Genomic DNA, 12,269 nt, shown 5'->3' on the forward strand with positions numbered 1-12,269 from the left:
ATAGTGTTTCTTATGTCAGACATCAGCACAGATTCAGTCATTCTGCCCTGTCCGATGTTAAATGTATGTTTTTAGTCCAGCCAGACATCATCAGAGGCAGTACGGATGGAGCTTTTTAATTCACTTTAGTTTACAAGTGGTTTTATAAACTAACAAGATCTCAACACACCTTAAAAAAAAAAAAAAAAAGAAGTTTCCTGAAGGTACAGCGTCGAGGTAGATCTGGTTTAGTCTGTTCATGCAGTATAAGACCAGTTTCTAAAGGTACCAACTGGAGGCAGCGTTTTGATTTAACCAGAAACACTGAACAGAATCTGCTCCAGAGCAGCTGACATAATCCGCATCGGTTTCTGCAGCGACGTGTTCCGCATCGGTTTCCGCAGCGACTTGTTCCGCATCGGTTTCTGCAGCGACGTGTTCAGCAGCGACGTGTTCAGCATCGGTTTCCTCAGCGACGTGTTCCGTATCGGTTTCCGCAGCGATGTGTTCCGCATCGGTTTCCGCAGCGACGTGTTCAGCAGCGACGTGTTCAGCAGCGACGTGTTCAGCATCGGTTTCCTCAGCGACGTGTTCCGTATCGGTTTCCGCAGCGATGTGCTCCACATCGGTTTCCGCAGCGACGTGTTCAGCAGCGACGTGTTCAGCAGCGACGTGTTCAGCAGCGATGTGTTCAGCAGCGACGTGTTCAGCATCGGTTTCCGCAGCGATGTGTTCCGCATCGGTTTCCGCAGCGACGTGTTCAGCAGCGACGTGTTCAGCAGCGATGTGTTCAGCAGCGACGTGTTCAGCATCGGTTTCCTCAGCGACGTGTTCCGCAGCGGTTTCCGCAGCAACGTGTTCAGCAGCGTCGTGTTCAGCATCGGTTTCCTCAGCGACGTGTTCCGCAGCGACGTGTTCCGCATCGGTTTCCGCAGCGACGTGTTCCGCATCGGTTTCCGCAGCGACGTGTTCCGCATCGGTTTTTAATGACATGTTCTCCTGCAGCATTTTTACACGGCCACATTTTCTGCATCAGTTACTACAGGAACTGATGTGTTTAGCTGCAGTTACCATGGCAACGTGTATTAACATCAATTTCCATGGTGACATGTTCTGCATAATTTTTACAAGACGCCATGTTCAGCATCAGTAACCATGGCGACATATTCATCATCAGTCCACTGTGACATGTTTGGCTGCAACTTTGCATGTTGATGTGTTCAGCATCAGTTACCATGGTGATGTGTTCAGCATCATGGGGATGTATTCAGCATCAGTTACCATGGTGACGTGTATTGAATTACTTTTCATTTTGACATAGTGTTCAACTGATGACATACCTTGGTGTTAAGCTGATGTCAGTTCCATGGCAACATGTTGGGCATTGATTTCCGTGGCAACAGATTACGCATCAATTTCCATGGTGATGTGTTTGGCTGCAGTTACCACTGTGATCTAGCGGACAGTAAAAGTGCAATGACTCCAGACTGAACAGAGTTTGCTGAGTCTTTGATATTTTATTTCAGGATTATCTTCATTTTTGTTTTGCACATTTATCTTTTTTACGGTATTTGTAGAAATCTGAATACCATATTAAAATGGGTTTTTTTTTTTCGCTGTTATCTAAACTTCCTGTAATCTTGGTTTACCTATTTTCACATGAGCGTCTGGAAAGATGTGTCAGATATTTTATGCAGCAGAGAATAAACACAAACTCTAACACAGATAATTTAAACAGTGTGTCTGGTTGATATGGTCATTTTAAACATCACTTTTTCTAATTTGTAAACTTTGTTGTTCCTCTAAGCATGAAACGGCAGAAGGGGGGACGCAGGCCATCAGGATTAAACGTTTCACTGAGAAAGTTTTCCTTCCTGTTCGAAAACTTGGTGGTGTTGGAGCAAACAAAGGAAAGGTGAGCATGAATGCTGGTTTGGTTTGTTGACCGCTCTTAACCCTTTAATATGTGATGTGACCTGAACCAACAGCTGAGTTTCTGTTATTATTAGTTTGTGATAATAATAAACACAGTGATCTGTGTTGCAACTTGGTCCATAATGTGTTTGCCTCCTCTGTTAGATGACCATCAAACTGACCAAACCAGCAGAAGACGAGTGAGTTATGAATGTATTCTCTTTGAAAATGTGCACAAAGAATGGATTTCCATGTTTATATGTGAAACTGATTAAATTACTTAATTACTGTTTATCTTTTAATCCAAAATATGTTCTTCCTGATTTCTCCTTCCATAATCCAGAAAGGAGAAACCTGAGGCTGACAAACTAAAGGCCATGGTGAAAAATCTGAGGAAGGATTATAGCATCAGCCGACGTAAACGCGGTCGTAGCAGGAGTCGCAGCAGAAGTCGGAGCAAGAGCAGGAGTCGGGCAAGGAGTGAAAGTAGGAGTCCACCCACAGATCAGTTTGGACGTGTCATAAAAAAGAAACGCAGCTGCAGCCCCGACCGCAGGAGCAGCAGGAGTCACAGACGAAGCCAAGAGAGGTCACACAGGCGCACCAGAAGCCGCTCAAAGAGTCGCAGCAGGAGTCGCAGCCGAAGTAGGAGTCGCAGCAAAAGCAGGGAGAGGAGCAAAGACAGGGCCACCAAGAAGAGGAGTAAAACCAGCCGAGAGCGTGAAGAAAGTCACAAAAGGAGGCGGGAGCAGAGTCCTCCAACCAGGCGTGGTGGTGCCGTGGACACAGAGCTGGCCAGGAAGAAGCGAGAGCTGGAGGAGCTGAATGAGATGATCGCCTATAAAAAGTCACTGGTGGAAGTAGACCCCAGAGGACTGGACCCTGGACAGAGGACTTGCATCGACTACGACCACGGCAGGATTGCCATGCCACTCACTGAGTACAAGCCAGTTCGGTCCATCCTGAAGAAACGACCGGGGGAGCCCGAGTACCTTCGCTCTCCTTATGACGATCCTTATTATGGCCGACCATATGATCCTTACCACAGTCGGCGGTACGGCGAGCCATTTGGAGATCCGTACGTTAGCCGTCAATTGGCTGAGCGTCCGTATGGCGAGCGTCCGTATGGCGACCGCCCCTATGAAAGTCATCGCTATGGTGAACCTCCATACAGTGGACCGCCTTCCACCAGCCATCGTTACACCGATCGCTACGATGTTTATGATGAACCTTACGACGACCGGTACTATGACCCGGCGTACGGGGACCGACCATACGAGTCTTATCCCCCTGTCAAACAAAGCCAGTCCCCAGAACCCCGTGGTTCTTCGCCATCATCCCAGTCTGGTCAAGTTCCTACCACCACTTCCACAGCTGCTACTTCCTCCTCCAAACCCATTTTCAGACCCCCTTCTCCCATAGATTCCCCTCCTAGAAGCCCCTCACCACATCGGAAGGCGTCTCCTCCACGCAAGTCTTCTTCAACTGAGAAACCTCCGCTGGACCGCTTCCTGGACATGCTCAGTAAGAAGGTGGATGCTGAAAAATCAGAATCAACTCATGTTACTGACGACCTTCTGCCCCACGAGCGGGCACTTCAGGATGGCAAGGGCTTCTCTCGAATTGTAGGATTGGCCCAAGAGCCACCGAGCATCGGTTTAATCATTAAGGAGGAGAAGAAGCAGCCAAGTCCAAAACGGTCCTCGGTAGAGAGAACAAGTGAGGAACCAAAGGAAGAACCGTATGACAAGATCCAGAGTCTGCTCCGAACAATAGGCCTGAAGCTGAGTTCAGGAGAAGTGTCCAAACTGGCCAGCCGAGCTCAGGAGAAAATCTACAGCCCCAAGTCCTCGTCCACCGAAAGAGAGACTTTTCCCTCTGCAAGTGAAGAGCTGCGGGCCAACAGAACCGGTTCTGTTGAACTGGATCGCATCCATTCTCCCTCCCCTGCCAGATCTTCCAGTCTGGAACCACAGAGCAGACAAAAAACTGCTGTGTCCGAGTACGAAGACTTCTTAGACCAGCAGGAGTTGGAGACTTTAAAGAAAGTGCAACAGCTGCAGAGTCTTACCAAGACAATAGGAAGTCTGCCTTCTACCTCTTCCCCAAAACCTCCTCCTGGACCTCCACCTGCTAACTACCAGCATCCATCACCTCCACTCAACTGGCCACTCGGCATCACCTCCCAGATTTCTCTAATTCAGACCACCACATCTAACAGCGTGGGGACTGCTACTTCTTCTGCAGTTACTCCGCCTCAAAGACTAGGACCGCCTCCAGGACCTTCCCCTGGACCTCCTCCACGACGTTCTGCACAGCCTCCTCCAGGACCTCCGCCTGGTCCACCACCCCGGCATTCTCCTGTACAGCCTCCTTTTATAAATCCCTCGTCGCACTCAGTCCTTCCTTTTATTGGACAGCTGGATACAGCTTCAACCCCCAGCTCCTCCAGTTCCTCACAGCCTTCATCCTCTGCCTCAGTGACATCACCCTCATCAACACCACCAACCTCAACTTCAACAAGCAACGACCAGTCAGCCATCTCTACAACAGTGGCCCGGTGTTTGAAGGTGATAGAAACAGTGAAATCTCTGAGCGTGCACCCTCCTGCCAAAACCGTGAAGTCAGTCCAGTTCAGCTTACCAGAAGAGTCTCCGTCGACCACCAGCCAGCTGACCTCCGTGGAGACGGAGGATGACATAAAGGCCAAGCAGAAGGAGAAGGTATGGCCTGTCATACTACTCCAAGCTTTCATTTTACTGATTATGATAATGTAACTGTATGGAGCTAGGGTGGGGACGTATGTTTTGTAACTTGTATCTCCGTTTGACACGAGGCGGAGGTCGTGTGTTCAGCGGTTTGTCAAAAAATGCAGGTAAATTTCTCAAATCTAAAAAATGAAAGTACATTTTAAAAGTCAGAAAATGCAAGTCGATTTTTACAAGACTGAGAATATAAGTACGTTTTACTAGTAAAAATATAAATTAATTTTTACACAAAATATTTGTCTCACGTTACACACATGCAGAAGAACCAGTTGCATTTCTCTAAACCCTAACCAGTCCTGCTAAGAAGCTGTGTCCACAACCGCATTTTTACCGCTTGTAAACTATCTGACCAAGGCCAGCATGACTGTAACGGCTCCCTAAAGGCGAGTCGGTTTATAGAAACTCAAAGGTTTCTTTCTGGAGATGAACAATGTGTCTTTACTATTAACTAATTCCACTAAGTGTTCTTAAATATTTTATTTATCCATTACCCAGCTTGCATACAGCTCCCTAAATCTAAATCCAAACAATACAAGTTTGGTTGTGGACACCAAGTAACTACATCCTCATGTCTCTGTGATTTGTTAGGGATTAGAGCAATCTGATGGTCCCTATCCTACCTCCATAGGTTTGGAAGTGTGGTTATGAAGTTGCATCTGCATTTAATAGTTAGCTATTCTGGGGTAAATGCATTCCCAGGTAATGAAGTAGAAACCTCAGAAAATGTAGAAGGTGCCTTGTCTCACATTCTGTTTGCATTATAGTTGGATTTGTACAACCAGAAGCTGATGGAGAAGAGAGAGCAGCAGTATAAAGACATGCTCTCCCGCAGGAAGCTAGCAGAGAAGAACAGAGATGGTTCGCTGGTCCTTCCAGGTATCAGAACTTATTGATTTACAGACATTAAAGTTAACTAGCAACCTTTAAATTACAGGAGTTTAGCACACAGTAAAGTTGTGAACATGTTAGATCTGTAAAGACATTTTCTTGTAACGATATGGCCTCATTTTTCTTTTTATTGAACTGGACAGGCATTTTGAGCAGCTCTTACTCTTATCCAGGCTGTTTGTAGAAGCCCAGAGATTATTGATTAGCATCTCTGGAGATGTGGAAAGGATGTTTGTCAGGTAAAGAAAGCATAGCTACACTTACTCATGCAGCTTATGTTTACCTGAGATCAGCAAGGTCAGCAGTAGAATCCAGTCTGTGCTAAGCTAAGAATCGCATAAGGTAAAAACTGGTTGAGCACAGGATCTGACTATAGGTCAACGCTACAGATGTTTTCTGTATCAAGATGGTGTCATTTCTACTCGAGACTGACGATCAAAGCAAGGGTGTTTTCCCTGGACATGGCTTTGGACGTATGTTTGTCCCTGTAGCCGCCACGCCTGCCGTATTAACAGAACCGCCGCTCAGTGATTCACCGCAAGCTTGACAAGGAGCCGTAAACCAGTTTTTGAGATTATCTACACGTCTCGAATGTCAAAGTTCAGTTTTCTGTCACAGCTGTTGGCTGAGCTTAGTGGTTCATCCTGCTGATCAAGAAAAGAAGCCAACTGCAAAGGCGACACCAATAAGTAACGTCCTCTTCCTCTACATATGTTGACTACATTACTGTTTAGCTTTTAATAAAGGCTTTTGAATCTAGATTGTACTCTATCACCAGTTGAGATCATCCGTTTGTAAGTTAAACATGTTTTAGTTGGGTAAGGTAAAGTTTTAAACATTATTTTGTTATTTGACTTCTGGTTTGATTTATTAAGTAAACTAAACCCTAAATTAGTTGATTTAACACTTCTGACACATTTTTAATATCCAAACCTGCGTGATTTGGTACCTAACCCTCGTCATTAGCTAGACATGTAGCAGTGATATTATTTTGAACCAGCTAATACCATTTCTAGTTTAGATTTGCACTCAGTGGTCATTTGGTGGGTACACCTTCCAGCTGGTTGAGATAAATGTTCCACACAGTATGAGTAAAAACTGGGTGTTAGATTTCCATCCAACAACAAATTTCAGCAACACGGTATTAAGTTCAGTTTCTTGTATTTTTGTGTTGAAACACTTGTTTAATGGGGTTGAATAAACTGACTAAAATGGAAATGGGTCTTCTAGCACCCTTTTCTTTATATATAATAAAACATAGTTTTCTATTACTGGTGGTACATACAGAAAATGAATTAAAAAGGAAATCCTGAAAGGACTGTTGATCCGTTCCTCAGAACAGTCCATTAATAAGAGGTTATGCTTCAGCAGTGACCACTGAGTGTAAACGCTGTACAGCTAGATTTAAGGGTGTTTTCATTGATTTTACAGTAAAAAGAGACAGACATTAAAGCTGATGGATGCTGATATGATGAACCCAGAGGTTTGTCCGGGAATGACTGTAAGAGGAAGAACAACTTCACCTGCGATTCTGTTTGTACTACAAATCCTACATATTGTTAGCCTTTAAGTCATATTTTGGCTTAATTGTAATATCTAAATATAGTCTTCTAACATTGCTGATTGACGTTCCATCATACCATAAAACCTTAAAATATGACTTAGGCAATTATGCTATGAGGCTAATGATATCAATATTATTATTACGCCTACTAGGATTATAGTTTTCTTTATTTCATATTTACTAATGTAAGGTTTGTTTAGACTTAATGATTTTATTTTTCATGAGGTTTTAGGCAGATTGCAATTAGTAAAACTGTCAGCTTCAGTTTTCGGTTTCATGAACTCTTGTTCATTGACCAGACAGACTCTCATGCCATGTTCATTAAAGCCTTTTGAGTTTCTATCTACGCCAAGTTCTTCATGAAGATGCTGGGACACTTTGTGTTCCTTTGTGTTGCTCAGGATTTTGCCTTCTTGAGCGTGGCAAGTCTTTAAGGCAGGTACAAGTAAAGCACATCAGGGTAAGTCAAGTTTGCTTAATTATGTTTTCATTAATCCGAGCTGAGTGAAGCCGACTTTTTCACGTCCAATAAAGATCCAGAGGACATCTAAGGATTCGAAGTAACTTCTACTTTATGTAGAGTAGAAGAAGCTTGTTTTCTACCTTAAAAAACTGTATTTAGCTGAGCCATTGATTTAGTCAGTCAGGTAAAAGGGTTTTAATGAGAAGTTGGAACATGTGATGCTGCTAAATGTCACACAGTTCATCTTGTTTTTATATGGCATCACATCCCACAGTTGGTACATCTGCTTGGCAATACTGCTAAATATAAATACTTGAACCATTAAATATTATTATTTAACTGCACGTTTCTCATAGGAAGTTATGAATACCCTATGTACAGTCAAGATTTTTAGGTAATGTTATATTCCAGTTACCAGCCCTTAGTCCACATTGAGTCCCTGGTAACGAAGATGACGATATTTGTTTTTTGTGCTGAACATTCAAGAAAATCAAAACGATCACCGAATGCTCGAGGCTCATCAGTAAGAACTGATAAGTCTAATCAAAAACAGAAACAGGACGATTGTACACCTGCTGTCGGCGAACACTGTAAGCTCATCTGAATGTGGTCAGTATTAAAATGTTGAATTTATCATGTAGCTAACGTTGCAGTTACCTTTGCTGTAAAGTACATGGCGTGTTAGCATGAACCGGGAACTTCTTGGATCAAATTTGTACTCGCTAATGTTAGGTCAGGAAGCTAACATATAAACGTGTGCATCTTTCAGGTAACTCTCTTATGGTAACAAGTTGCATCGTCTTGTAAACATTTTTACATTTCCGCTTAGGACATTTGACACATTTCAGACTCGTTTAGTGAGCAGCTGCCTTTTAGCATCAGTTAGCACAGAAAGCGAAAGAAAATATTTTCCATTGACTTAAGCAGTTGGAGACAAAACTATCCAAATGGTAAGTGTTAGCTTCTATTGCTAACGTTGATATAACGCTACTTTTAACGTTAAGATTAAACTTTACAACGTGCTACATGTTAGAAATAGAGTTTTTTTATTCACATCACATCTGTATTTTTATTCTGATTTGTGTGAATTGGTCCCTCAGCTATTGCCCAGCCCTTCAGGCTGTACTTCTGCTGTAAGCTCAGGAAGCTAACACACTCTCAAGACTTGTTCTGATGTTATCTGTTTTGTATTGTCAGCTGTATCACATGTAGAGATGTAGACCAAAACTGGATATATACAATTGCGGCATCTGCATAAGGTGGGTACGGCGTAGCTGTATCCAGTCAGTGCAACGGCGTAGGTATGGCGTAGCTGACGCTGGTGAGTTTACGCTTGCATTCAAGCGTAGGGGGTACACATCGTTTTGGTGTCGTGTTGCAGTTTCTCTTCCTAATCTGAAGGTGGCAGCAGGGGTGGTATCGGCTGGTAAACTCACCAGGGAAGAGTTCTTTTGATGGTTCACTTTAGTTCTGGTAGGTATTTCCTGTTTTTAAACAACAGTGGCGTCCAACATGGTGCCCAACATGGTGCAGTGTCTTCATGAGCTTTTGGAAGCAAACAAAGAAGTAATTCGATCAGCTTCTCATCAACTTGATCCATTGGGTGTTGTTTTTAAAAATGGCGGTTATTACACAAATTCAGCAAAAAGATCCAGAAATCCGGAAACGCGTAATCGCAAACTGACCTCCACGTAACCGTCTGCAGAGCAGGGGTGCACGTCAGGTCTGGAAGAGGTGCGCGTTGAGCCTCTGCGGAGCTACCCGACGCCTACGGCGGTGACGACATAACCGACCTTACGCAGATGCTGTGCAAGTATAAATAATTGAAACAGACTTTTTAAGGTCTGGTGATTCATTTCCATTACAGACCATCTGTCACACAGCAAGACTCATCTTTAAATCATCTTTAGCTTTTCTACCTGTGCTCAGGTAATGTCTGCTTTTGTATGGTTGCTCTCTTAAGTGTTCATGTGTTGGACAACCAAATACCAGGTTCAGACAAATTCAGTATCAGGTTTGGGAACAAAAATGGGATTTATAAACAGTAGAAATTTTTAAACTGTCCTAAGGTGAAGTTTAATATCCACATTATCGTCTTAGGTCAAAATTACACTTGCTGTTTAACCCCGCGTTCAGGTAGGCAACCGGCTCCATTGTGAGCGCAGTAGTTCACCTAGTCACCTAGTAGTTGTTTGACTACAGTTTTCATCAAAGTGTTTACAATCCAAGTTATTTTTCTTAGAAATATGTTTCAGTACAGATAAAACTTTTTCTTTTTTTTTGCATGTTTCTTTCCGGTTTGCAGACAGCATTGAAGGGTTGTAGATTATTTGTTAGCTAGGGTCTTGGTGTAAATCGCTAAGAGTCACTCAGACTTGTCTCAAAACCTTTGATGAAAGCAGTTTGATGTTGAAATCACTGGTTTAAGCTGAAAAGAGGAACTTGCTGAATGACAATATTGTCTTGATGTTGAAGGTAGGTGATGGTTTTGATCTCTTTATTGCCATCATAGATGTAAGGTTTTTATTAAAAAATTCCTTTTACCAGCATTATTCTGTTATCAGTCTGTTGCGTTTTCACTTCTGACACTGTAATGTAAAAACAGCCTGATTATCTCTCCTGATACAGTAAATATCACATTAGTCATTTAATTGGTGATTTAACATCGTGAGCTAGGTAGTTTTAAGAGATGTAAGAACAGCGTCACAGTGATAAGATCCGAAGCAGTGAGGCACCAGGTAGACAAAATGTTTGAGGATTACTTTACATGGATGTTTTAGTAACTGTAAGCAGCTCTGGTGTCAAGAATTTGGCCAGTTTCACAAAGATCATCAGACTTTAGTCCCTCTATTAGACTTCTGACATTCACTATCAGCTGTTTATCTTCAACAATCTTTTGATGTTTTCCACAGTGGATAAGTGCAGTTACATAGTTCACATTGAAAATAACATTCAGCCACATCTTAGTGCTAAGTGAAAATCCTTAATACAGATTGAGAAGCTGGAGGCCAAATCCTTACCAAAGCATTTACTACATGTGTATCTAGTGGTGCAGTTCTGTAAAACAAAGTCTCGCCCAATCTAGATGTATTTCTAGAAAGTGGTGGTGCAGTGATTAATTTAAATGTGAGCAAAATTAATATAAAGGTTGTATAGAAGGCAGACCAGAGTTGGTCCAATTCTGTGGAGCTTGAAAGAAAATATTTGGTCTTAGCAGCTTTATTCTGAGCCTTCTTAATTTTTTAAACTTTTATTTTACCAGGCAAAACAAGCTTTTTTGTCATTGCTTGAAGTAGCCTTGAATAGTTGAGTTGGAAAGTGATATCTTTCCCATAGTGACATGTAAAGACTTGGCAGACCTTTGCCATTAGTTTTCATTTTTCTCCAGTGGTTGTCCAGGATCCTTGAAGGAGTTTCCAAAGCTCAGCTTTGGTAAGGACCATCATCAGCTTCTCTTTAATTTAAATTCTCTCCCCTTTTACTGAACATAAATAAATAAATAATAACCATCCAGAGTCTATGGAAGACTATTGCAGATCTTTGTGAAACATCTGGAGAATGTAAATATAGTGCGAGACTTTTGGGGTCTACATTTACAAGTCACTGACGTTTTGTGACTTACAAGGTATCCTGTTGAAATTTGTAGGTAAACCAGTCAGCAGCGAGCCCAAGAATGTTTGGATCTGTGGTCACTCGCTTGTTTACTGGGCCGAGTCGAGAGCCAAGTCTCCTGAGGTAGGTATGCAGCTGGGCATGGACCCCAGCAAGGTGACCATCTGGTGGAAAGGCACCCAAGGTATGACGTGGCCTCAGCTGCTGCCCCAGCTCCACCAGTTGAAGATCACCTGGCCCAACCCGGATGTTCTTATCATGCACCTGGGGGGCAACGACCTGAGCACCGAGAGCCCCACCAACTTGCTGGCCTCTGTCAAGAAGGACCTAACTTCCATGAGGAGCATCTTCCCTAAGTGTGTACTGGTGTGGTCCAACATCCTTCCTCGTAGAGTTTGGCGCCACTCACCGGACAGCCACGAAGTTGACCTGGTGCGAACCACAGTGAATCGCAGGATCCAGAACATAATCTCTGAGTTGGGTGGGATCTCACTGAGCCACGATAACATTCGGTGTGGCATGAACACCGGCATGTATCGAGCCGACGGCGTCCACCTGTCCTCAAAAGGAATCGATGTTTTCAATTTGAACCTGCAGGAGTTTTTGGAGAAGTGGGAGTCGGAGGTAAACTCTGAGAAGGGCTCAGAGGTGTAGACGCTACTTGGTTGTCTTTATGTTCTTTTATGTCTCACATTAGCTAGGTAGTTTCATCCAACACAAAGACTCAGTCCTCTATAAGTATCTTGTCATGTGTTTGTAGTTTGTGTAGAAACTGGATGTTTGTCGAACATCAGACATTAAATTGGAAGTCTGCTCAGTAAAGATCTTTTTCAGTCTTGAGGCTGGTTTGAGATGCATTTAGTGAAGTTAAGATTTGTGGCAACATTTTAGTAATGTTTCATCTACAGGTAAATTTCAGTTGTGGTTTTGTTCAACTAAATAAAAACTGATTCAATTGAGTGTTTTTCATGGTTTGTTTTTTAGGTGCTCAACAAGAAGTGATCTAGTAAAGATGGTCATTATCTTAGGTTTTTAAAAAATCAGGTAATTTAAATGTTTCAAGACCAGTTAGGTCTTAAAC

At 42.9% G+C, this 12,269-nt stretch overlaps 1 protein-coding gene across 1 annotated transcript in view; it reads left to right on the plus strand.

The window, feature by feature from the left end:
• znf318 (zinc finger protein 318) overlaps positions 1 to 12,269 on the plus strand; it is a 45,874-nt gene that overhangs the window by 11,090 nt on the left and 22,515 nt on the right. The window contains exons 17-22 of the mRNA XM_042010015.1: positions 1,787 to 1,894; positions 2,059 to 2,093; positions 2,237 to 4,616; positions 5,426 to 5,537; positions 11,223 to 11,839; positions 12,173 to 12,186. Coding sequence (XP_041865949.1) covers positions 1,787 to 1,894; positions 2,059 to 2,093; positions 2,237 to 4,616; positions 5,426 to 5,537; positions 11,223 to 11,839; positions 12,173 to 12,186 — 3,266 coding nt within the window. The remainder of the gene's footprint in view (positions 1 to 1,786; positions 1,895 to 2,058; positions 2,094 to 2,236; positions 4,617 to 5,425; positions 5,538 to 11,222; positions 11,840 to 12,172; positions 12,187 to 12,269) is intronic.

Source organism: Melanotaenia boesemani, chromosome 16 (assembly GCF_017639745.1).
Source record: "Melanotaenia boesemani isolate fMelBoe1 chromosome 16, fMelBoe1.pri, whole genome shotgun sequence".
Taxonomy (NCBI): domain Eukaryota; kingdom Metazoa; phylum Chordata; class Actinopteri; order Atheriniformes; family Melanotaeniidae; genus Melanotaenia; species Melanotaenia boesemani.